Below are 22,777 nucleotides of genomic sequence, written 5' to 3'. Positions count from 1 at the left end.
ATTCAAGGAAGCTAAATTGATCAGCTAGTGAAGACATTTCATATGAATTTATTGCCTTAGCATTCATACATATCTAGGCTTACCATACATTCCAGAACTGTGATAATGGTGTGTGTTACTAAGAACATTAGTTATGATTCCTCGACAGACAGATGTTAAGATAACATCAGGTATTGCAACATGCTAGCAGTAGCATCATGTATCGAAGTCGTGTATTTTGCGGTGATATGTTGTCACCCCCAGGTAAGAATTCTATTTGGATACTTGCAAATGCAGTATTGTATGCCCTTTTTGCCCCCACCACCAAATTATCTTTTATGCTGGCTATCGTATAAACCCTTTCCATGCGACGACGGAGCATGTTAAGGTCTCATAGTGAATTTGCCATGAATACAAATTTTCATTTCATTCATTGTACATTGCTGTACATTGCTACTTATTAAACTGAGATTTCTTGGCATCATCTCTTGTTGTGAACGGGATAAATACGCTGACGCACCTTATTAATGTAGCTAACTTACGTGGTCTTCTTGGCAGTTGGTTTCCTAAATGATGATGTGTAACACTAACTGTAAAAATTTGGGCACTAAGTAATACTGTATCATAAGATAATTAATTTTCCGAAGGACGTGTTATAGCCGAATATATTTGTTGTGTCCATTTCCATGATTATGGCCTTACATTAGTGCAAGGTCATTTCTGTGGGTTCTTTCTTGGAAACTTTGTACACTTTCATACATGATACAGGTCTGTTATGTAGTTTAACCTATAGAAGGAACTTTTACTCCCCTTGATATACATTTTCTCTCTCATTTGCCTATAGTTCATTTCAAAGAAATGCTCTGAAGAACCACATATCAGCCGGTTTTGGGCTTTTACTATGTGGATTAAATGTAGGTCTATGAAAATATATATTATAGGCCTAAACTCTAGTCTCGGACTGTCTTCATTTTCCTTTTCCTGTGTAGAATAGTTTTATATAAGTAGTAATTTAAGCTTTGTAACAATTAATTTATTCAGATTGTTTACCTGCATAGCCTACCCTGATTAATATTTGAATAGCCTTATTTCTGTCAGTGTTCTGTACCTAGTTGCAGAGTTCCATCCTGCCTTCGAACCCAGTTTCTTTACTGATGCCCTGTACGCTGGTTTGATAGGATACATACATGGATATGCTTTCTGATGATTCCTTGCTCTCTCCTCACCCTTAAAGTCCATTTTGCTGGTACAAATTAGTTAGTTCTACATAACATTGTTTTGTTCATTCCCTTCTGTGGGTGAACAGTGTATGTTGAGAAATATGTTTACTTTACCTAGACTGAGGCCAATAATCCATTTTGTTTACTCCTTGCAACAGTAATATTTGTTTACAGGCAGGGGAGTTAGGGATTGGAATAATTTACCAATGGAGATGTTCAATAAATTTCCAATTTCTTTGCAATCATTTAAGAAAAGGTTAGGAAAACAACAGATAGGGAAGCTGCCACCTGGGTGACTGCCCTAAATGCAGATCAGTAGTGATTGACTGCTTGCTTGCTTGCTTGATTGATTGATTGATTGATTGACTGATTGATTAATTGATTGATTGACTGGATCAGTCCTGGTTTGATGGTCATATCCTGATGTCCCATCCGGTTAGTAATTTTGTCCAAGTTAGAAAATATTATACATCAGTACATTAAAAATTTTGTAAAAATGATAGCAGAAAAGATAAGTGTCTGCCATTTCAACAAGAACTGCTGGAATGATTTTTAGGCCTACTAGTGGAGAGTAAACATGTTTACATCTATTCTTAGAATTAGTTTAAACATTGAGAAATATAACTGAGTTAAACTAATATATTTCTCTCATAAAAATAATAGCAACAGATGTGCACACAATGTGCAAGGAGATAAGAATGATGAAATCTTCTTAACTTATTGTACGTGGCCACCTTATTGTTCACATTCTAATGAACCTTTGTAGATTGTATTGCATATGTACTGCAGACAGAACTGGTGATGGTCTCAGAGAAAGCACTGTTAGTAGAGGGAGATTGTGTGTGACCTGTTTACTGGTATGTCATAGAGTTTGTAATTTTAAGACCTTCAAGCTAGAGTATCCTTTCCTGAAAGAAGTGTGTGATTATATGGGCAGGGTAAAGCATAAACAATGTTTGTCTGAATTTTCAGTGTCTCATGGTGGGCGTTCCAACATAAAAGGTCATTTGAAAACTGCAAAGCACACAGCTAGTTTAACTGCAGATGCTGGTTCTTCAACAATATTGTCATTTAAAAAAAGTATCTATCCAATTGCTGCTAAGCAAGTTACTTTTGCATTTTATTCTGCTGATTACAATTTAAGCTTCAAAACTTCTGATTCTACAACAAAATTAATATCTAAGTTCACTGAATCAAAGTTTGCTCTCGCCAGAACTATGTGCAAGTCTATAATTTTAAAAGTGCTGCATCAATGGCAATTAAGGAACTGAGAGATGATTTGAGCACATTTAACTTGGTGACCTTAATTACAGATGCTTCCAACAGGAAAGCAGTTAAAATTGTGTCATGTGTTGAGAGGTACTTCGTGCCAGAAAAAAAGGAGTGAAAGTGAAACTTTTAGAATTTCAGTCAATTCCTGGTGAAACTTTGGAGATCATGGTGAAGTATTTGTTGCCAGTTACAAAGGAAAACTGACATACTGGATAAAGTTGATGGATTCTGTACCGATGACTGCAACACCAATTTTGGAGGCATAACGCACGAAGGGGTAAACAAAGTGTATATGCAACTAAGGAAAGAAATGAGAAGAAATATTGTGGATAGTGGATGCTGTGCTCATATTGTCAAAAACTGTCTTCAGAATGTAGTTGATCTCCTACCTATCGAAAAAGAAGCAATCACAATCAAAATATATAAATATTTCTACATTTACACAATGGGAGTAACTAAACTGAAAGAGTTCTTTCATGAACGTTAGGTATAAAAATGTTCTACAACAAAGAAACACCTGATTTCTTTCTCTCCTTCCAACTATTTAGAGAATACTTCTCATTTATGAAGGACAAAACTACAACTATTACTTTTTATCTCAAGAGCAGTCCCAAGTGATGATAAATGACCTTTGAGAATGATTGGACAACTTGCACTTATTTAACAAAACAATCTTGGCTATGGAGTAAACAAAGGCTTGTGCAAATGGCATTGTGAAAAAACAAGAAAATCTGAAACTCAATCAAGAAAGGTGAGGGAGTAAATTTGAACCAAAGAAGCTAAGAAACTGTTTAAGAGATATGAGGATAATGGAAGTATTATTTCTGTCATTATAATGGAAGACTTTCATGGCTGATGTTTTCCCAACATTGAGTTGTGAAAAAATAGTTTTGGTGGAGCAGAATCATTAATGTGGATAAAAAATAATGGCATTACTTGGCCAGAAAATGAAGCATCAAATGAAAAATTTAAGAAAACTCTTGAAAAACTACTAAAAACACACACACACGCATGCACGCACACACGCACACACACACACACACACACACACACATACACGCAAACCTTCATTATAGACGGTCATGCCTTTCAGCATTCAGTCTGCAAGCCACTGTGAATTTACTAATCGCTGCCACAAATCTCTATGTGCAACTAGTTCTGTGGCCTTGTTATTTCTAAACCTCTTATCTTTAAATCGTTGGAAACTGAGTCTAACCATAGTAGTCTTGGTCTCCGTCTACCCCTCTTACCCCACCATAACAAAGTCCATTATATTCCTAGGTAACCTTACTCCTCCATTCAACTCACATGACCCCAGCACAAAAGCCGGTTTATGCGTACAGCTTCATCCATTGAGTTCATTCCTAACTTAGCCTTTATTTCCTCATTCCGAGTACCCTCCTGCCATTGCTCCCACTATTTGTACCAGCAATCATTCTCGCTACTTTCATGTCTGTTACTTCTAGCTTATGAATAAGATATCCTGAGTCCACCCAGCTTTCACTCCCATAAAGTAAAGTTGGTCTGAAAACAGACCAATGTGAAGATAGTTTAGTCCAATGAATACTGCTGATCGCAACTGCGAACTTACTGCATTAGCTTTACTGCACCTCGAATCAAGCTCATTTGCTATAGTACAATCTTCCGAGAACAAACATCCTAAATACTTGAAGTTACCTACCTGTTCCACCTTTGTATTCTCATTCTGACATTCAATTCTCTTGGATTTCTTACCTACTGACATCAATTTAGTCTTAGAAAGGCTAATTTTCATACCATACTCATTGCACCCATTTTCAATACCTGAATCCATGTAAACTATGAACAACAAAGGTGAAAGATTATGGCCTTGTCTAACCCCTGTGAGTACCTCGAACTAAGAACACATTCTACTGTCAATTTTCACTGCAGCCCAATTGTCAACATAAATGGCTTTGACGATTTTGATAATCTACCCTTAATCCGATAGTTCCCTAGTACGGCAAAAACCTTTTCACTCGGTACTCTGTCATATTCCTTCTCTAGGTCTATGAAACAGAAACATAACTGTCTATTCCTCTCGTAGGATTTTTTTCAATTTTTTCAATTACCTGCTGTATACTGAAAATCTGATCCTGACAGCCCCTCTGTGGTCTGAACCCACACTGGTTTTCATCCAACATCACCTCAACCATTGATCGCACCCTCCCTTCCAAGATGCCAGTGAACACTTTGCCTGATATGCTGATTAATGAGACCCCTCGATAATTGTTGCAATCCATCCTGTTCCCTTGCTTACAGATAGTGCAATTACTGCTTTTGTCCAATCTGAAGGTACCTTACTAAGACTCCATGCTAATCTTATTGCTCTACGAAGACATTTTATCGCTACCTTCCCAGTATACTTCACCATTTCAGGTCAAATTTCATCTATTCCTGCTGGTTTATGAAAATTGAGTTTATTTACCATCCCTTCCACTTCATCAAGTGTAATTTCACCAACATCATTGTCCCCTTCCTCATAAGCTCAATTGTTTACGACATCACAAGGAAGATACCCTTTTACGTTTTATGTTGAGAAGATTTTGAATATATCCCTTACACCTCTCCAGTGATTCCCTGGAAACTATTATGAGTTCACCTGTTTTATTCAAAACACTATTCATTTCATTTTTTCCCTCCCTTCCTAAATTTTTTTATTACTCTTCAGAAAGGTTTCCTTGCGGCTTGACCTAGCCTTTCCAAGTTATTACCAAAATATACCCACAACTTCTTCTTGGATTCAACAACTATTTGTTTCGCTCTGTTTCTTTCCTCTACATACAATTCCCTGTCTGCATTAGTCCTTGTTTGGAGCCATTTCTGATATGACTTATTTTTTACATTTACAAGCTGCTCTCACTTAATCATTCCACTAAGATGTTCGCTTTTTTCCCATCCTTACACACAGTTGTTCCTAGACATTCCCTTGCTGTTTCTACTACAGAATCCCTATATGCCACCCATTCTCCTTCTATATCCTGAACCATGGGCGCCCATATGACAGTTTGTAGGGAGGGGCCCAGACCTGGGGGGTACGTAGTATTTTTCAAATTTTGGAAGATAAATGGGGACTTGTATTCTGCGGTAGAATAACCCACGGTATCCCCTGCCCGTTGGTGGGGAGTGGTACTATCGCTTCTACATAATACTGAATTTAAATCATTTTCTTGAAAGGAAAACACTTGACTACATTAGATTTTTGCCTTTCCCTGAGAGCTAGGGAGGGGCCGCGGCCCCACCTTGCCCTCGGGTATGGGCGCCCTTGTCATGAACCTGCTTACTGTCCACTGTTTGGAACTTTTCACTAATCATGGCCATGCGCTTTTGTCGAATTTCCTCGTTCTGGAGATTTTCTACCCTTATCCATCCACAGACAGATTTCACTTTCTCTCTCCTAGGTCTAGAGATACTTAGTTCGCTACATATCAGAAAGTGCTATGTATCATCAAAAAATACCCGGAATACCCTCACATTCCTGATATATTTCCTGAATTCCAAGCCGGTTATGATACATCTATTATGGATCTGGTGCCCCTACCCTCCCATGTATAGCAGTGAATAGCCCTATGCTTGAAGAATGCATTTGTAAGTGCTAATCCCATACTAGCACAGAAGTCCAGTAAGTGCTTCCCATTCCTATTAGCTTCCATATCTTCCCCACATTTACCAATCACCCTTTCTTATCCTTCAGTTCAATTTCCAACTCTCGCACTGAAATTGCCCATTAGCACTATTCTATCCTTGCTGTTAACCCAGACTACAGTGTCACTCAATGCTTCATAAAACTTGTCAACTTTCTCCTCATCTGCACCCTCACATGTTGAATACACTGAGACAATTCTCATCCTAATTCCTCCAACCGCCAAATCTACCTGCATCATTCACTCATTTACGTGCCTAACATAAACTATATTGCGTGGAATAGTAATCCTGATGAACAGTCCTACCTCACACTCTGCTCTTTCCTTTTAACACCCGTCAAGTACACTTTATAATCTCCTATCTCTTCCTTGTTATCTTCCCTTACCCGAATGTCATTAATTCGTAACACATCCAAATGCATCCTCTTTGCTGACTCAGCCAGTTTTACTTTCTTTCTTCCATAAACAACATTAATTAGTTCCCCCATCAAATTCCAATTCAATTGCCAAATTGTTTCCAAGGAGTCTGAATGAATAAGAGTACGCCCATCCCCTAGTTCCGGATTATCCGGAATTAAGAGAGAGAGAGAGAGTGTGTGTGAGAGAGAGTGTGTGTGTGTGTGAGAGAGAGAGCACTCTTTTATTGCAATTTGTTCAATTTGATACATGCCTTACATTTTACATTTTCCTCTTCTATTTGTTTAAATATACTAAGTATACTTTGGTTTGTCCTAGATGTTAGCAATGCTATATTGTCTAGGACAACACTTAAAGCAAAAATGATCATTATAAAACATACAATATAACTGCTCACCTCGCGGCAAACAAAACAAAAAAAACACACACACTTCTACTTCACAACAGAATTAATTTAAATAATTGTTAATGCCCACTTTCCAGCAGACACTACATATTATGTCAAACTTTTTCAGGCAAGACACAAAAGCTCCTTCTCATGCATTTAAGGAACTTTTCAGGTGTATCACACTATTCCAATGCTTGCTTATATGTCACCATGTAACTTATCTTTACTATTTTTGATGCAGGTATTTGTTTAACAGTAACAATACTTTTAGTTAGTGCTAATCTCTTTTTATTTCCTTCTGCCACATACTTCTTAAAACACAAAAAAAATCTTTGCTATTCATCCTGGAGTGATCCATTCTTTATTTAACAATTTAGCTATCGTATAAAATTTCTTCTCTCTTTCTAGTTTTGATTTATATTCATCACCAAAATATTTAGTTCTCGGTCCATCAGTTCCCCTACATACTCTCAATAGATGAGCCTCTTCCATTATTTCTCCACAGAATAAATGATTTTCATTTTGTCTCTCAGCCCCTTATTTTTGTATATCCCCATTAGCCACATCACACCTCTTAGTTCTCTATTTGGGAGTCTTTCTTTCCTTATTGACATATTTTGAATAATGCCACAAAATTCTGATAGTGTTCTTTTGGTTTCAAATTCTGCCCTAATCATCTGTTTCTCCATGTCTCTCACTTTAATCGTTTACTTTCTTGATGAATCTCTTCTTTTTAATGTGCATCTCTTCATCCCAGTATTCTCCCATTCCTATTCTGTCTAGCATACTTTTCACTTTCGACACCCAATAATCATCATCTAGGTGTTTCATCTGGTGTTGGTATGCTAGGTTCAATATTTCCCTCCCATCTATCCTTCTTAATCTTAACCAATATTTTACTACTTTCCTGCTTATATCTGCTTGGATGCTGATATCTTCACATAGTCTTCTAGCTCCATTATTTGCTGTGCATGGAGACCCATTATTATTTTACAGAATTTGTTACTTATTACATCTAATTCTTTTTTGTCTACTTCGATACCCCATATTTCTGCACCGTACAGTGTTCTTGATATCACAAGAGCATTTAAAATATTTTTGTGCAGCTTGTATTCCATATTTGGCATCTTCCTCTCTAGAGACCTTGTACTTGATATACCGAAAGTCAACTCAAGAGCTGAGGAAAAGTACCCTTCCGCATGTGAGCACGTCCCCTGTTTCCCTATCCTGGCTCGGTTCTCCTTCTCTGCCACAACCAGCTTATTATTAACGTCATGCGTCTATCTGACAAGTACCGTACTTCATTCTCAAATAGTGTAGCATCAAAAGAAATCACTTCCTTTTACATAGTTGTACTCTGATTATGTACCATACCCATTTATTCCTTTATTCACCACGTAAAACCTACAGATTACTGACGAATACCGAGCAAGGGAAGCAAGGTTTATTTTCATTTCATAACGCAATTTGTGTGAGGCACATGGGGACTTACAATGAAAAGTATGACGACATACGTATAACGATTCCTCTCTCGTGCAACGACTGTCAGTGGCGGTTCCTCGTGGTATTGCAGAATACAGTGTTTCCAGGAATGTTGTAAATATTGTAATCTCTTCATTTGGAAGGCAAAAACGAACTGATGATCCGCTCATGACAACATTTCTGCAGATAGAGGGCAGGTATGAAAATAAAGTACAAATTATTATTATTATTATTATTATTATTATTATTATTATTATTATTATTATTATTATTATTATTATTATTATTATATTTCGAGTACACTAAGGATCCTATACTCATACCGTGTTAAGACCCTTCCGGTTTTACTTACCGCAAGTGCATAGTTCGAACTGAGCTGACACATAGGCTTCCTGACGAACAGTTAAACGAATAAACGTTTTCTGTCACATAAATCTGGCATGCAGCTTAATTGAGTTACGTTTTGTTTCACTTCCTTATCGCCTTGATTGCTTGTTTACAGAATTCAGACACTTTCTTAAAACTAAATTTCAACGACTTTAGGGAGATGTATCGTTAGAAACCCTCACAACATATATAAACCACCACAGGCCAGCATATGCGATATGGTACCACAAGAAAACATACCGGGTACGAATTACTTCAAATTCTGTGTGAGCCGTGTAAACACTGTACGTAGAAACACCGGTCAGTAGTGCGGTTTTTTTTCACCACTTCTTCCAAAGTCCACAGAGGATTCTCATCTCGTAGGCGACTGTAAATGTTCATAACAATTTGTTTAGACTTGCTACTTAATTCCTCTGCCCCCCCCCCCCCCCCCACTAAAAGCTTTAAAGTATTTCACTTGTGACTCAACACCCACGTGTTGCTCACGGCTGGCAGCCATTATGATATTGAGCATGCTATTGCAGCCAGTACTGCCAACAGTTTTCTTGCATCCATCTTCAACGCCGTAAAAATGATGCAAAATAAACAACAATGGAATTAACTCTAACAAAGCATAAAAGTACACAATGCAATAAGATCTCAAACTCATGTTAAATAATTTTTTTATTTTGCTACATAACCCACCGAGAACAATAACTATTCACAGCCATCTACGTATGAAATATAAGAGTTGGTAATGAACCTGAATTACATACAACTTGGTGAAATATTTTCCACATTTTTACAGCGCAAAAATGTTAATTGGTCAAGGCAGTTCACTAGAATATCTAACCAAACTGAGGGAAAATCCTGACTGCAGCAACAAGCAAGAAACATAGGAACTATTTACTGCTGCGGAAGCCTCTTCACTGACTAGAAGTCTGGCTAACATCAAAGGGATCGCTTAGGTCTTGAGTTGACTCTCAGTATAGGGCAGCCAATCCTTTCAATTTGGCACGTTTTATTTGTTCCTTCTACATCCCATTCAATGTTATTATGATTCCTAGATATTCTAATTTATTTACAACTTCTAGTTCTACACCTTCTAACCACCAGCGCCTTTCGTTTCTCTTTAATTTATTTCCTCTTTTACCATTACTTTTGTTTTCTTAATATTTATTTTCAAATTTCCTGTACTGCAGTATTCAGCCCTTTTCTTAAGACTGTTTTGCATGCTGACTGTTGTTAGTGAGAGCAGGAAGATGACATCTGCAAAAACTAGGCCAGGATTTTCTTTGTTATTTCTGCAGGGACTTGTCCTATCCCCCTTCCCCTGACAGTTCATTACATCATTAATAAAAAGTAAAAACAATATTGGTGATAATTTACATCCCTGCTTAAGTCCAATATTCGAGTGTGTCCTGCCTACCATTAGATCTTCCTTAACTTTAATCGAGCATATATCACTTCTGCATATAATTCTTCTATGGCTTTAATCATTTTATTTGACATTCCTATTCCAGCCAGCTTTGCAACGATAGCCCGTCTGCTAACCAAATCAAAAGCTTTTTGCAGATCTATTGCTGCAATGTATAATCTACCTCCTTTCTTCCTTATGTATGTATCTATTATTGTTTTAATTATAAATATATTATCTGTAGTTCTCATTCCTTTCCTAAATCCTGACTGGTACACTGAGAGTATAGAGTAATCTTCTGCCCATTTCATAATTATTTTTGCTAAAATACCGGTGTAAATCTTACTGAGTGTATCCAACAAGGTGATACCCCTATAGTTATTCGTGTTCGATCTTTCCCCCTTTCTTTCATATATGGGGCAAATTACTCCTTCTCGCTGACAGCTTGGAATTTTTCTACCATCAAAGATTTTGTTAAATATTTTAGTTATTATTTCTAGCATCTGGCTGTTATTCCCTAGCTCTTTCCACAATTCATACGTAATTCCATTGACAGCACCTGATTTTTCTCCCTTCCCTTTTTTTCAATGTGTCTAATACCTCATCTGTCTAGTACAGGCAGAGTGAACTTCAGTCATGTCTCAGTATACTAGTCTCAGTTTTCTTCCTTTCCCATGTGTCTTTACCCACTAACAACCCCTTAAAATACGTTAACCACTCCTCATCGCATATGCTTACTTGATTACAGCTTGTATAATCTTTGCATATTGTACTAATAGTATTGACTAGGCGGACCATCTTCCAATATATTTACTGTTACTAAGTCAATACGGATCCAATCCCGACCATCATGGTCAAGATTATTAATAATATGTATGTTAAGTTACCTGATTAGTCCCCCAACCAGCCCCCACTCAAAATGTACAATTCCTCTATCGCACACATTTCCAGCAATTTCTCTCCATTTTTGCTACACTCTCTGTCTTTACTTCTCCTTCCTTTTATTAATATTTCATCAACTTCTCTATCGTATAATGGACTCTTTATGCCAACCCTTGTGTTGAAATTGCCCATTATAATTATTCCCGTTTCTTCGTTTTCTAATTTAATCTGGTTTACAACATCAATAAGATCTTCAAAGAAGTTTTTCTTCTCAAATGGGGACCCCAGTGGGTGGTTATAACCAAAACCTATGAAAATCTCTCTCCCACTCTGATTTCCTTTCTTTATTTTTATCCAAATAATTTCCTCACAACCCGATTCTCATAGCTCTACCTGATTGCATATATCTTTTACAATCACTGATATCCCTCCCAGGCAATGCCCCTTCAGGCGCCTTTTATGTTTCATTCTACTCCTGACCTTAAAACCTGGTATTTGTACATTGTAGCTCCCTGGCAACCAAGTCTCCACCATCCCAATAATCTCACTATCTCGCATTAGATCTCTAACTTTATCATTTCCCAGTTTTCTCAATATACCTTCAATATTTATTAATCCCACGACCCAGTCTAGCTATTTATTCACAGGTATATCTGCTGTCGCCAAGGCCTTACTTCTTGTCGTTCGTGCTTTTTCTAACTGTATAATGGATCCACTTGGGAAGCTAACTATTTCCTCTTCCAACCCCCCCTGGCTTCCTCGGACTTTGTCAACTCTGTTTTGGCCCAAATGTCTTTCAAATTTAACGCTGGCTTACGTTTCTTTTCTCCTTTTCTCCCTAGGTTGTCTTGCCTCCTAGCTACCCCATCATCTTCTTGAGTTGATTTCCTGGGTTGGTGATGCCTGGTTTTGAGCGCCGCATCATCCAGTTCACTGTCCGTGCTTTGTTGATTGCCACACACAGCTGCTGACTCGGATCTACTGTTGTCACTCACTAGTCCGCTGGCCTTCCGCATAGCTGACACATCAGGGCAATGCTCCAGCTTACGTAGCTGAGTAGCAGTCCATGTCCTGCTCCAAGAATCGCCCGCTGTTATAAGTCTGTTTCCAAGGATAAATGCTTTTAGACCCGAATGCTGTGCCTTCCCTTGATGAAAACGTAATGTTCGCATATTTTCCATTTCTCCTTGATCCAATTCTTTTTTTAATCCATATTTTTGTGCCTTTCAAGTTTTTCGCACTATCCAAAATTTTTCGGGCCTTCACACTAGATACCATACATTCCATCACTGGTCTTCTTCCTATATTCCTCTCTAATCTAAAGGCACTATCGATATCACTCTCATTATACTCGATCTTCAACTTCTCCCTGATTAAGGAAAGTATTCTGTCTAACATATCATTAAGGTTCTCTTTTCCTGTTTTTTTTCCTTTTTTTGCTAGTTGCTTCACGTCGCACCGACACAAATAGGTCTTATGGCGACGATGGGACAGGGAAGGGCTAGGAGTGGGAAGGAAGCGGCCGTGGCCTTAATTAAGGTACAGCCCCAGCATTTGCCTGGTGTCTTTTCCTGTTTCTGCCAGCCCGTACATTATTATGTTTCTCTTCCTATCTTCCTTTACACATGTCCTTTCCTTTTCTTCGAGGTTCCTTAGCCTTTCTTCTATATCCAGGACTTTCTTCCTCATTTCATCTATCTTGTTCTTGTTCTGCAGTACGCTCTCTTTGATATCTTAAGTTCTGTTTGTATGAAGGTCTTCAAATACTTAAATTCATTTTTTTTTGTTCCATTAACATTTCCTTGGTCTTCTCTGCTTGGCATTCTTGCACGACCTCCTCGAGTTTCTCAATATCTTCCCATGACAGCCCAGGGCCTGGATTTAGCTCTACTCCACCGATCACTAGTAGCACCATCACCACAATTAATGAAAATACCATTTGCGTGATGTTGTAGCTATTTTTCACCATTTGAGTTGATTTCACTTTCCATCTGCCCTGCCATCTGCCTATAGCACATCTGCATTAATCAATTGAAACTCCCATGTTAGCACACTCCTACACTTTTCACTCGCTCAGCACACCAAGTCCTTTCACCTCGCAAGCTGAAATGCAACTGTTTTCAAGGAGTCCCTCGCTTGTCAAATGGGAGTGGGACTCCATTACTCACATAGGTCCAAGGCTTGCTTAAAAGCCATTAGTGCCTGAATTAATTTTTTTCTGAGATTAATTAATTTATTGTATTTTACCGCATGTTTGGCACCAAAATAAACTAATGAAACAAGTTTCAGAATTTTGGGACCTCTACGTCATAAGATATTTGATGTTGGTATATGGCAACGCTAGCCGCTTGAACTGCCTATTTTTTTTAACAATCAGTTTTGATAGAAGAATTCAGGTTGCAGAGTAGTTTTTTGTTTGTTTTGGAATAACAGTGTTGAAAAATCTCAGCATTATTTATTGTAAGAATATGGAATATTACTTTTTATTCACATCACAGCTTAAAAAAACTGAATAAAGGAAAATCTATTTGTTTGCAGTACAGAGAGACATATATGTAGTTTTTTATGTGTTAAAACAAAACTCTTACTGGAACAACAATATAAAATCAAAAATAGGGAAACAGAGAACCAAAGAACTTCAGATGCAGTTACACACTATAGAGTGACTACTGTAGTCTGTATTTTCTGAGGCAGATAAAAGCCTTCCCTCAATACTTGCATGTTAGGCACAGAGATAGAGAATGACAATCTTTTCCTGTCTTCGTATCATCCTGCGTGTCCCAATAAGAACACTTGGAGGGTAACTTATTATATCCAGAAATGAAAAATATGGTGATAGATCAACAAATTTCATCAGAAGTTATTTGTGGGTCTGTACAATTTAAAAACATTGCATAATTTCTGGTCTCTTGAACTGAATGTTCAATTAGCTGGTTATCCACAAACAATTCATAAATGTCAACAATATTAATGGTTTTGTACTTGCTGTAATTAGGCTCCATAAATGTCAACAGTCACCCTATATCAAAATCAGCCCCTTCGGTCTATTTGGTTTGTAATTTGATTTATTATTTTCTCTATCAGTTACCTGCTCATTTGCAGTTTCAGGTAATGAAACAGATCTTGCATCAGAAGACACAAAAGGGACTTTGTCCTCTGGTAACACACCTTCACCATCGTAACTAATCCTAATTCTTTCATTATTTACGAACTTCATTTCAGCACTGGCACGTAACTGTCAAGAGCTGAGATTATCAATAAGCCCGCCATCATATTCATCACCAGAAGCCCTCGTCTGTAACTACACTTACATCGGTTGGTCCCACTAAAATATCACCATTGAGATCTTAAGTCAGAAGCATATCCAGTGCTTCTGAAAGGGAAAATCCCTTCTTGCAAGGAAGATGTATGAATTAGGATAAAGTAACATGATCTGACAGCTGCAGAATTTTACAGAGTATAAATGCCTGGCATTGCCAAATGACTCAACAAATCACTACTACAGCATTGTGTGCCCGTACTATTTAAAATGCTTACAACATATATAATTAAGTGTGCACAACACTACTGTAAACATAATCCTGTGAAACAACTTCATTTATAAACTTTATATCCTTCTTATGCGAAGCTGGCAGCCATTTAGTAGGAATATGAAAATAACCAACAGTCCACCACTCCTTGTGTTACAACAGTAGATTCTAAAATTAAATAAACGTGATAAACGTGATTACTCAATTCTACAAACACTTCTCTAACTGTCGGATGACACCATAGTCTTCCAGATTCTTTCTTGTTGCCAACAGTACTAAAAAAAAAAAAAGGTGCGAAAATCACTGCTATATGGCAACGCACAGCGCTAATGGGTTAAAACATTCTGAGCATGCTCGAAGAAAAATTCTGTGAAGCAGGATGCTACTCTCACTTACACATAGTCCAAGTGAGGATCTCTTCTCTAACGGGTTAGGGACCACTGGTGAATTTTATAGTCCTAGCTGACTGAGCCCAAGGAGGGCCATGATTCAGAGTATGTCCGAGATGCCCCCTCCCATTCCATAGCTACTGGTACCCCGACTCTCATGACCACTTACTAAACCATTCAGCTGCTGCCCATTGTTTGATGAAGTAGTGTTTGTCAAAGCATATTGGTCACCAAATTGTGATGGCTGGAAAACCAAGAAACTACATTATGAAGAGAAATGGTTCAACTGCTCAGACATTTCAAGAATCAAATTATTCAATCAAATTATTTCTGAACGAGCAAATTGACAGTACGGTTAAGGTCGCGCAGCTGTGAGCTTTACAATAAAAAACCTTTAGTGACGCCCTCCTTGTTCATACATGTGTCCATCTTTTGATGGAGTGATTTTTAATCAAACATGTTTTGGCTCATTTTGAGCTATCTTCAGGTGAAAAAATATATTAAAAGCTACATAAATTGATCTTGAAAGTGTATCATTAATTCAAGGAGAAAGAGTATATAGAATCCAAGTGAGACATGAAGATAAATCTAAAACAAACAAGGTTGTGACAAGGTTGGAAACCTCTATGTCTAAATGTTTTTTTATTTCATTCTAAAATGAGGACAAAATCACAAATTTAAAAAATTTGGACAGTCCATCATCAATACATCACATATTCATATAGTCTGGAGGGCAACAGAAGCTAGTGAACATAGGATAAGTAAAACGAAGACCAGGTACAGCGTTGTGTGACCCAAATAGTGGAAACCGTCAATATCATATAAAGTCCAGATGTGATCTGTAATGGAAAAAAGATGAATGAATGTATGTAAAAAGCTTGAGCTAAGAGGCAAGAAACAAAAGTGAAATGAAACCTGTGACTTATTAAATATTTGCCCTCTTGAATGGCCTGACCTAGTTAGTTTGGAGGTCTCGTTTCCACTAATCGTGTATGTGGCTGGCTCAGCTGTGTATGTATGGTTGGAGGAAGGAGTGAATGGAGTGAGGGAGGCAGGTGCTAAGCAGGTGGGGAAGGGGAGGAGGAGGGGCGGTGTCGAGTTGAAGAGCCAGAAGTGGAGTTTGTTATTATTATAAAATTGTCGGCAAGAAAATGGAATTAACGTTTTGAGTAACGTATTTTTTTCCGTTAATATAATTTAAATTGTGAGAAGGGTTCCTAAATTGGTCTATGTTGAGAGAATATTAAGCATGGACATCTTACCAAATACATGTCACCAAAAAATTTAAAAAATCTTGTCAAAGAAACAAAACACACTTGACAAATAACGGAATGTTCTTTCATAAATAACAACCCACAGCCAACGAAATACAGTGAACCTCGTTAGTGCGTTCCTCATTAACACTCTTTCCCGCTTAACACATCGAAAATTCGAAGTCCCAATTCTCATCGTATTAAATCTATATAAAAAAATACCTCACTTATCGTGTCACAAATTTTCGCTATTACCGCTTAGTACAATCACTTTTTCCCTAGCTCTGAACATTTTATTTGTCATCTCTTGCAAAACAAATGTAATTTACAACTTGGGTAAGATCCGTCGTCACAGTTGCGTGATCGGAGAAAAAGGCCTTATATACATAAAACCTCCAATTCGCAGGATAAGTTCCACGTTCAGGGAGCAAGCTGTTAGCCTCAGGAATGTTCAATTTTGCTTGCCGGTTAGCACCATGATTGCTGAATAACACAGTGGGGTCTATTTGTGCTTCTGTTTCGCATTCCATTCATAAGTTAGAAATTTATTTTGTGTTTAGTAGTACAGTGAAGTATAATGAATATTTGTTTCGTGATATGGTAGCCTATATCTGGATTTGGAACATATAAATATACCTACCACATCACGAATTTTTGCCATTACCACTTACTACGAGTACGATCACTTTTTTCTAGCCCTGAAATTGTTATTTGTCATCCCTTGTAAAAGAAACGTGATTTACAACTCGGGTAAGAGCCGTCGTCACAGCTGCGTGATTACGGAAAAAAGTAAGCCTATTTGTGCTTGCAGTGAAGTTTTTTCGCATGATACGGTAGCCTATATCTGGATTAGGAACATAATTGTGAGAAATTGACAAGCGTGGTGCATATTTGTCTTGTGATAGCCTAGGTATGGATATGGGAAAAAGTGAAATTCCTTTCTAATGAAGACAACATTAAAATCTTTCAGATAGTGGACTGACATCCGCATCTTAAAGCGCTCAGAAGTTGCGAATGTTGAACTCTCACCTTCGATTTTTGACTCGATCGATCTGACCCAGTCAAAGTTTTTCAAAATGGCAGCCAAAGTCATTCTGTTGCAGTAGCACATGGCCGAGTATAACCTCCAATTCATTGTCTACGAGTGTGACCAGAAAATAATATTTTATAACCCACTGCTCCAAAATAAAAGTCTTCTATTAACATTTGTTTTAGAAAGAGTGTGATCTGCAATAATACTTGGATATTTTTATTGACCCCCGTGCATATGTTTTCATATTTGTTGTTTGTTTTTCCACACCATTCAGTGAACTTGTTATTTTATAAGGCCCAGCAGAAAAGGTTTTCATATTTGTTCTCTCGTGTTTTTCACACCTTTTAATACTTTCCTTTTATCCTGAGAAATGGTAGATATAATTTCCATTGTACTCGCAGATAAACGAAGTAAAATGCCTTCATTATTACAAGTAACAACTCTCATTATTGTTCCATATTGAAGATGATGTTAGGCATAAAATTTCAAGGATAATTTAATAAAACCACCTATTCAATACTTATCAGGTAGATGTAGATTCATGTAGATTCAAACCACATTAAATGTGGAAAGTATTTAATAGGTGGTTTTATTAAATTATCCTTGAAATTTTATGCCAAATGCCTTCATGTGATAAATATCATTATGGATCCGTATTGAAGATACTATATGTACGGAAAACATCGTATCTAGAGTTTCCATATCCCTGTTGGATAGTTTTTATTTGTATATTTGGAACATATAACAGGTTTATTTTTGTTGTTCCCTGAAGAAACGTCTTAACAAGGTTTTACTGTATCTCAAACAGCAAAAAACTGAATGATTTTCACCAATGTGTCGTGAACCTAAGTAAAATCAATCCTGATGCCAATGATCTCGGGGTGCTGAACAAGGGACCAAAACACTATTCGGGCAATCCTTCAAGCCATGATAATCTAATCACCACCATAGCTGAATCAGAATTAGCCATTAATAAATTACCAACAAACAAGAAGAAGTCAGTTACAAAGTCAAATGCAAACTATTATCTACCCTCAATCAACAACACACCAACAAACAACACTGAACACATAGCTAACGTACAAAAAATTAAGAAAATAGTAAAAAAAACAATGACTTAAAAATAACTAAAGCCAACAAAGGTAACACTACCGTAATCATGGACAAAAGTGATTACGTCAACAAAACACAATTAGTTGTAGAAAATAATTTCATAACATCCAAGAAAGATCCTACAAGTAAACTACAAAGAGACCTGAAGTTCACCATTAAGAATGTTTCATTTTTGCACAATGACCTTGAAAAATCTAAAATAATTGTCATGAATCCAAAGCTTCCCACAGTGAATGTGTTACACAAGATCTATAAAACCGACTTCCACATAAGGTCCATTATCAATAAAGCACCGCAGTTCATTAATAAATTTCTTAAAACACACTACCATTTTAAAGCTAAAATGTAAGTGAAAAAATACACAGAACTCTGCAATAAAATTAAGGATATTAACTTATCAAAAAACATTCTTTCAATATTGCCAATATGTATGCTAATGTGCCCATTAACAACACCATAAAACTAATTAAAAAGAATCTTTCAAAGTTCAGCAAAGTAAGCATTGCTGAAATAGAAGAATTTATCCAGATTTTGTAATTCACATTAAATAACAATTTCTTCACTTTCAATAACATAAAAACACGACAAAATTTTTTGCATTTTGATACAATTAAAGAAAACAGGATGAAAATGTCCTGTTTTTTGAATTGTATCAAACTACAAAATTTTTAGACTGAGAGATCCGCAACCTCGCTATAAGCACTTATTGTTCGTTTCCGTCTGTATAATTTGTTTTCATTTCTTTTCTTCTTAGGTGTAACACACTCTTTAGATTCAATAATTTATAATATTAAATTTTTTTTTCACAGAATTTGTCTCAATGAGTTATTTATTTCTCCATCTAATTATGGAAATGTTGTATACTGTATTGTTTTTTATTTCCGTCATGTCTCTTTTGTTTTTCATTTGTTCCTTCATCATGTTTTAGCACATTTTTAGCTTGTATTATGAAAATAACTTTTACCCCCCCCCCCCCCCCCCCTTATTTTACTGAAGATGGCTCAAACAAGTTGAAACATGTTTGAATTTTATTATTCCATCTAATGATGGAATTATGTTATGTATTGAATAGGAGGATACATTAAATTTTTCCTTTGTAAAGTCCACTGAAGGGACTGCCTGGCCGAGGCAGTAATGGCGTGCTCGGTTCGCCCAGAAGGACGTGGGTTCGAATCCCCGTCAGGAAGTCGTAAGATTTAAGAAACAAGATTTCCACTTCCGGAGGTGCATATGCCCCTGAGGTTCACTCAGCCTACACCAAAAATGAGTACCGGGTTAATTCCTGCTGACGATACTATTGTGGTTATCATCAAAGATATTACTAACAGTGACAAGATATTGGATTCATAAAAAAAAAAAGTCCCTAATATTAAATTTACCAAAGAAGATGAAGTCGAAAATTCTTTAAATTTTTTGGAAATAACAATTAAGCGTATGCATTACACCTTTGAATTTCAAATTAATAGGAAACTTACTCATTCACCCTTAACTATTAAAGATTCATCCCTGCACCCCAAGACCCAAAAACAAGCCGCTTTTCATAGTTTAATATACAGGGCTCTATAAGTTCCCCTTTCTCCAGGTAATTTAGAAACAAAACTAAAATATATAAGACAATTAGCTCAGTTCAATGATTTTAAAATAAATATGGTCAATCTGTTAATTAATAAAATCAAAATTAGACTGTCCTCTAATCCAGTACCAGATAAATCCAAGAAAAATAGCTATGCCACATTTACATATAACAACCCGGCTATTCATAAGATCAGAAATGTTCTAAAAAAACAAAACGTCAATATGGCTTTCAGGACAGTAAATAATAATCAAAACATATTTTTGTACCACAATAAGGTCAATAATAATAACAACGGTTACTCAAGATCTGGGGTTTATAGACTAAAGTGTACACAATGTGGGTTCTCGTATCTAGGTCAAACTGGGAGGAGCTTTTTTTTTTTGCTATGGCAACGTGGGACAGGAAAGGCCTAAGAAGTGGAAGGAAGCGGCCGTGGCCTTAATTAAGGTACAGCCCCGGCATTTGCCTGGTGTGAAAATGGGAAACCACGGAAAACCATCCTCAGGGCTGCTGACAGTGGTGCTCGAACCCACTATCTCCTGATTACTGGATACTGGCCGCACTTAAGCGACTGCAGCTATCGAGCTTGGTGGAGGAGTTTTATACAAGGTATTTGGAATACTACAATGCTTCCAAGCACAACAAGTATTCAGCCATGAGCCAGCATATAAGTGAAACGGGACATAAATTCACTTCAATAGAGAAAGATCTAACCATCATTAGAAGCTTAGGCAAGGGGAAATTATTGAGTGAAATGGAAAATGTATACATTTTTTTGGACCAAACCTATAATAAAGACAATAATCTTAACGATGTCATTGACAACAAAAATCCGTTATATGAGATAACCCCAAGGTTGATCCACACTGTAAATCAGAATAAGGTCCCTACTATTTTTCAATCACAGCACTCAAATGTTCCATTTACCACGACTAATGTTAGGTCCGCCCACACCAATTCGGGTAACACTTCTCCAGTAATAATACAGACGCACAAAGTACAACCCACTCCCCTTCCCCCTCTACGCTCCACCCCGCTGTTATCGCATCAGTACTTCACTAGAAGTAGAAAGGTTAGTCAATCAGACGCAACTGGAACAATTGTATCCAACTAACATCAGACTGGATGAGTAAGTTTGACCACAATTATGGGGTATTATGCTATTATCTTTATAATTATCAATGCGGGCTCTAACATTCGTCATCTAAATTTATTTTTCTTTTTATTCAATTTACAGACAATATTCATAAACCATTCCAAGTTAGAACAATGAATCAACGAGAACAGTAGTCTAATAAGAACGGCATAAAAAATACAAGAAGCATTTTGTTAGAGGAGCGGCTGCTTATGAAGGATATTTGGCAACATAATTTCAACACGCACAACGTTTAACCCATAGTGATACTAAATTCCTTTAGAAAAATAGTATCATCCAACCTAGCTTCTTTCCACATGGCTATTCAAGCTTTGCATGATTGACAACATACCACAGTTCCGGTTCTGTTGCTGCAAAACGTACGACACAGCTGATTAAAAAGCACCTTTGGATGAACATACTTTTTTTACAAACTTTATTAACCTAATGATTCATCCAATAATTGATGAAGATCCAATTTTCACTGTGGACAATTTTAGTTAAATGTAGATAATTTTTATTGTATTCGTGACACTAATTTTGGTTTTATTCAACGTACCTGTACACATTTTAAACCCATGTACACAGCATCTAAAGAAAAACCTTTTTACAAAAGAAATTTTTTTTAGAATAAGATCATTTTGTGTAGTATTAATTTCAAATGTTTAACTCAAATAAGGCCTTGGACTTGACCTTAAGATTGCCAATAGGCTGAAGATGCCCAAAGAGGGCAAAACATGTACCTAAAAAGTGTATGTAATTGATGTAGAATTTAATCACTATAAACTGTGAATTGTATTGAATAGGTGGATACAGTAAAATTTTATTTTTGTAAGAATTTTACATACCAGTTAGTCGAGAGTTTGTCTCCTTACTTATTGACACCTGGGCACTTACAATGATTCCCATCAGGCACTTTCACTCCATTAACACAGTTAAGTGAGAGGACATTTCCTCTTGGTGAAACATATAACCTTACTTTTCATCCCGCTTACCATTATACCATGATCTGCTGTCCGTCCCACAACATTGTTGAGATCATTATGCAGTCTCTCACAATGCTGTAACTTATTTATTATTCTATGTAGTGTAACATCATCTTACCTGGAATTTCATGGATAAGTGTTTCTAGACAATGACCTTCAGGTCCTATGAAGACCACTTGATATTTATCCAATTCATCTTCAATTTTGAATGTTCTTCCCAGGATAGAGTAGTTTTCATTTTGGTTCACTTCATCTGTTAGGAGTTTAGACACAGCTAGATGGGGATAACTCTCTGAGAGTTGCTGTGTAATAGCACCTGAAGGAATGAGTAAGATACATGTTACTGAGAGATCAACAGTAACAAGATACATCATTTGAAAGGATATATTTCATAATCTTCTTACTAGAAAAAATTCTAATTGGAAATTTTCTCATGGGAAGCAACAAGATGACAGGGAAATAGATTGAACAAAGTTTTGGAAAAGATACAATGGGGCAATCTAAAGAAATGTGAAAGAACCTGTCAGGTTCTAAAACAATACCTGACATGATACAAGCCTACAAACAAGTTGTGAGCTGCAACAGTTCAATGAATTTGTTATCACTTAACAGTGAGGACATATGAATATTCTCAATCATTCTTTCTTCATTTTCCTGCAACTAACTCAAATCAAACA

General features: G+C 36.8%; 1 protein-coding gene across 1 annotated transcript in view; it reads right to left on the bottom strand.

The window, feature by feature from the left end:
* Window positions 1-22,777, bottom strand: part of Dph2 (Diphthamide biosynthesis 2) — a 183,223-nt gene that overhangs the window by 57,714 nt on the left and 102,732 nt on the right. The window contains exon 4 of the mRNA XM_067139051.2: window positions 22,219-22,416. Coding sequence (XP_066995152.2) covers window positions 22,219-22,416 — 198 coding nt within the window. The remainder of the gene's footprint in view (window positions 1-22,218; window positions 22,417-22,777) is intronic.

The sequence above is a fragment of the Anabrus simplex genome, chromosome 2 (assembly GCF_040414725.1).
Source record: "Anabrus simplex isolate iqAnaSimp1 chromosome 2, ASM4041472v1, whole genome shotgun sequence".
NCBI lineage: Eukaryota > Metazoa > Arthropoda > Insecta > Orthoptera > Tettigoniidae > Anabrus > Anabrus simplex.
Note: the sequence above shows the minus strand (reverse complement) of the source record. Positions and strands in the feature narration are given on the sequence as shown.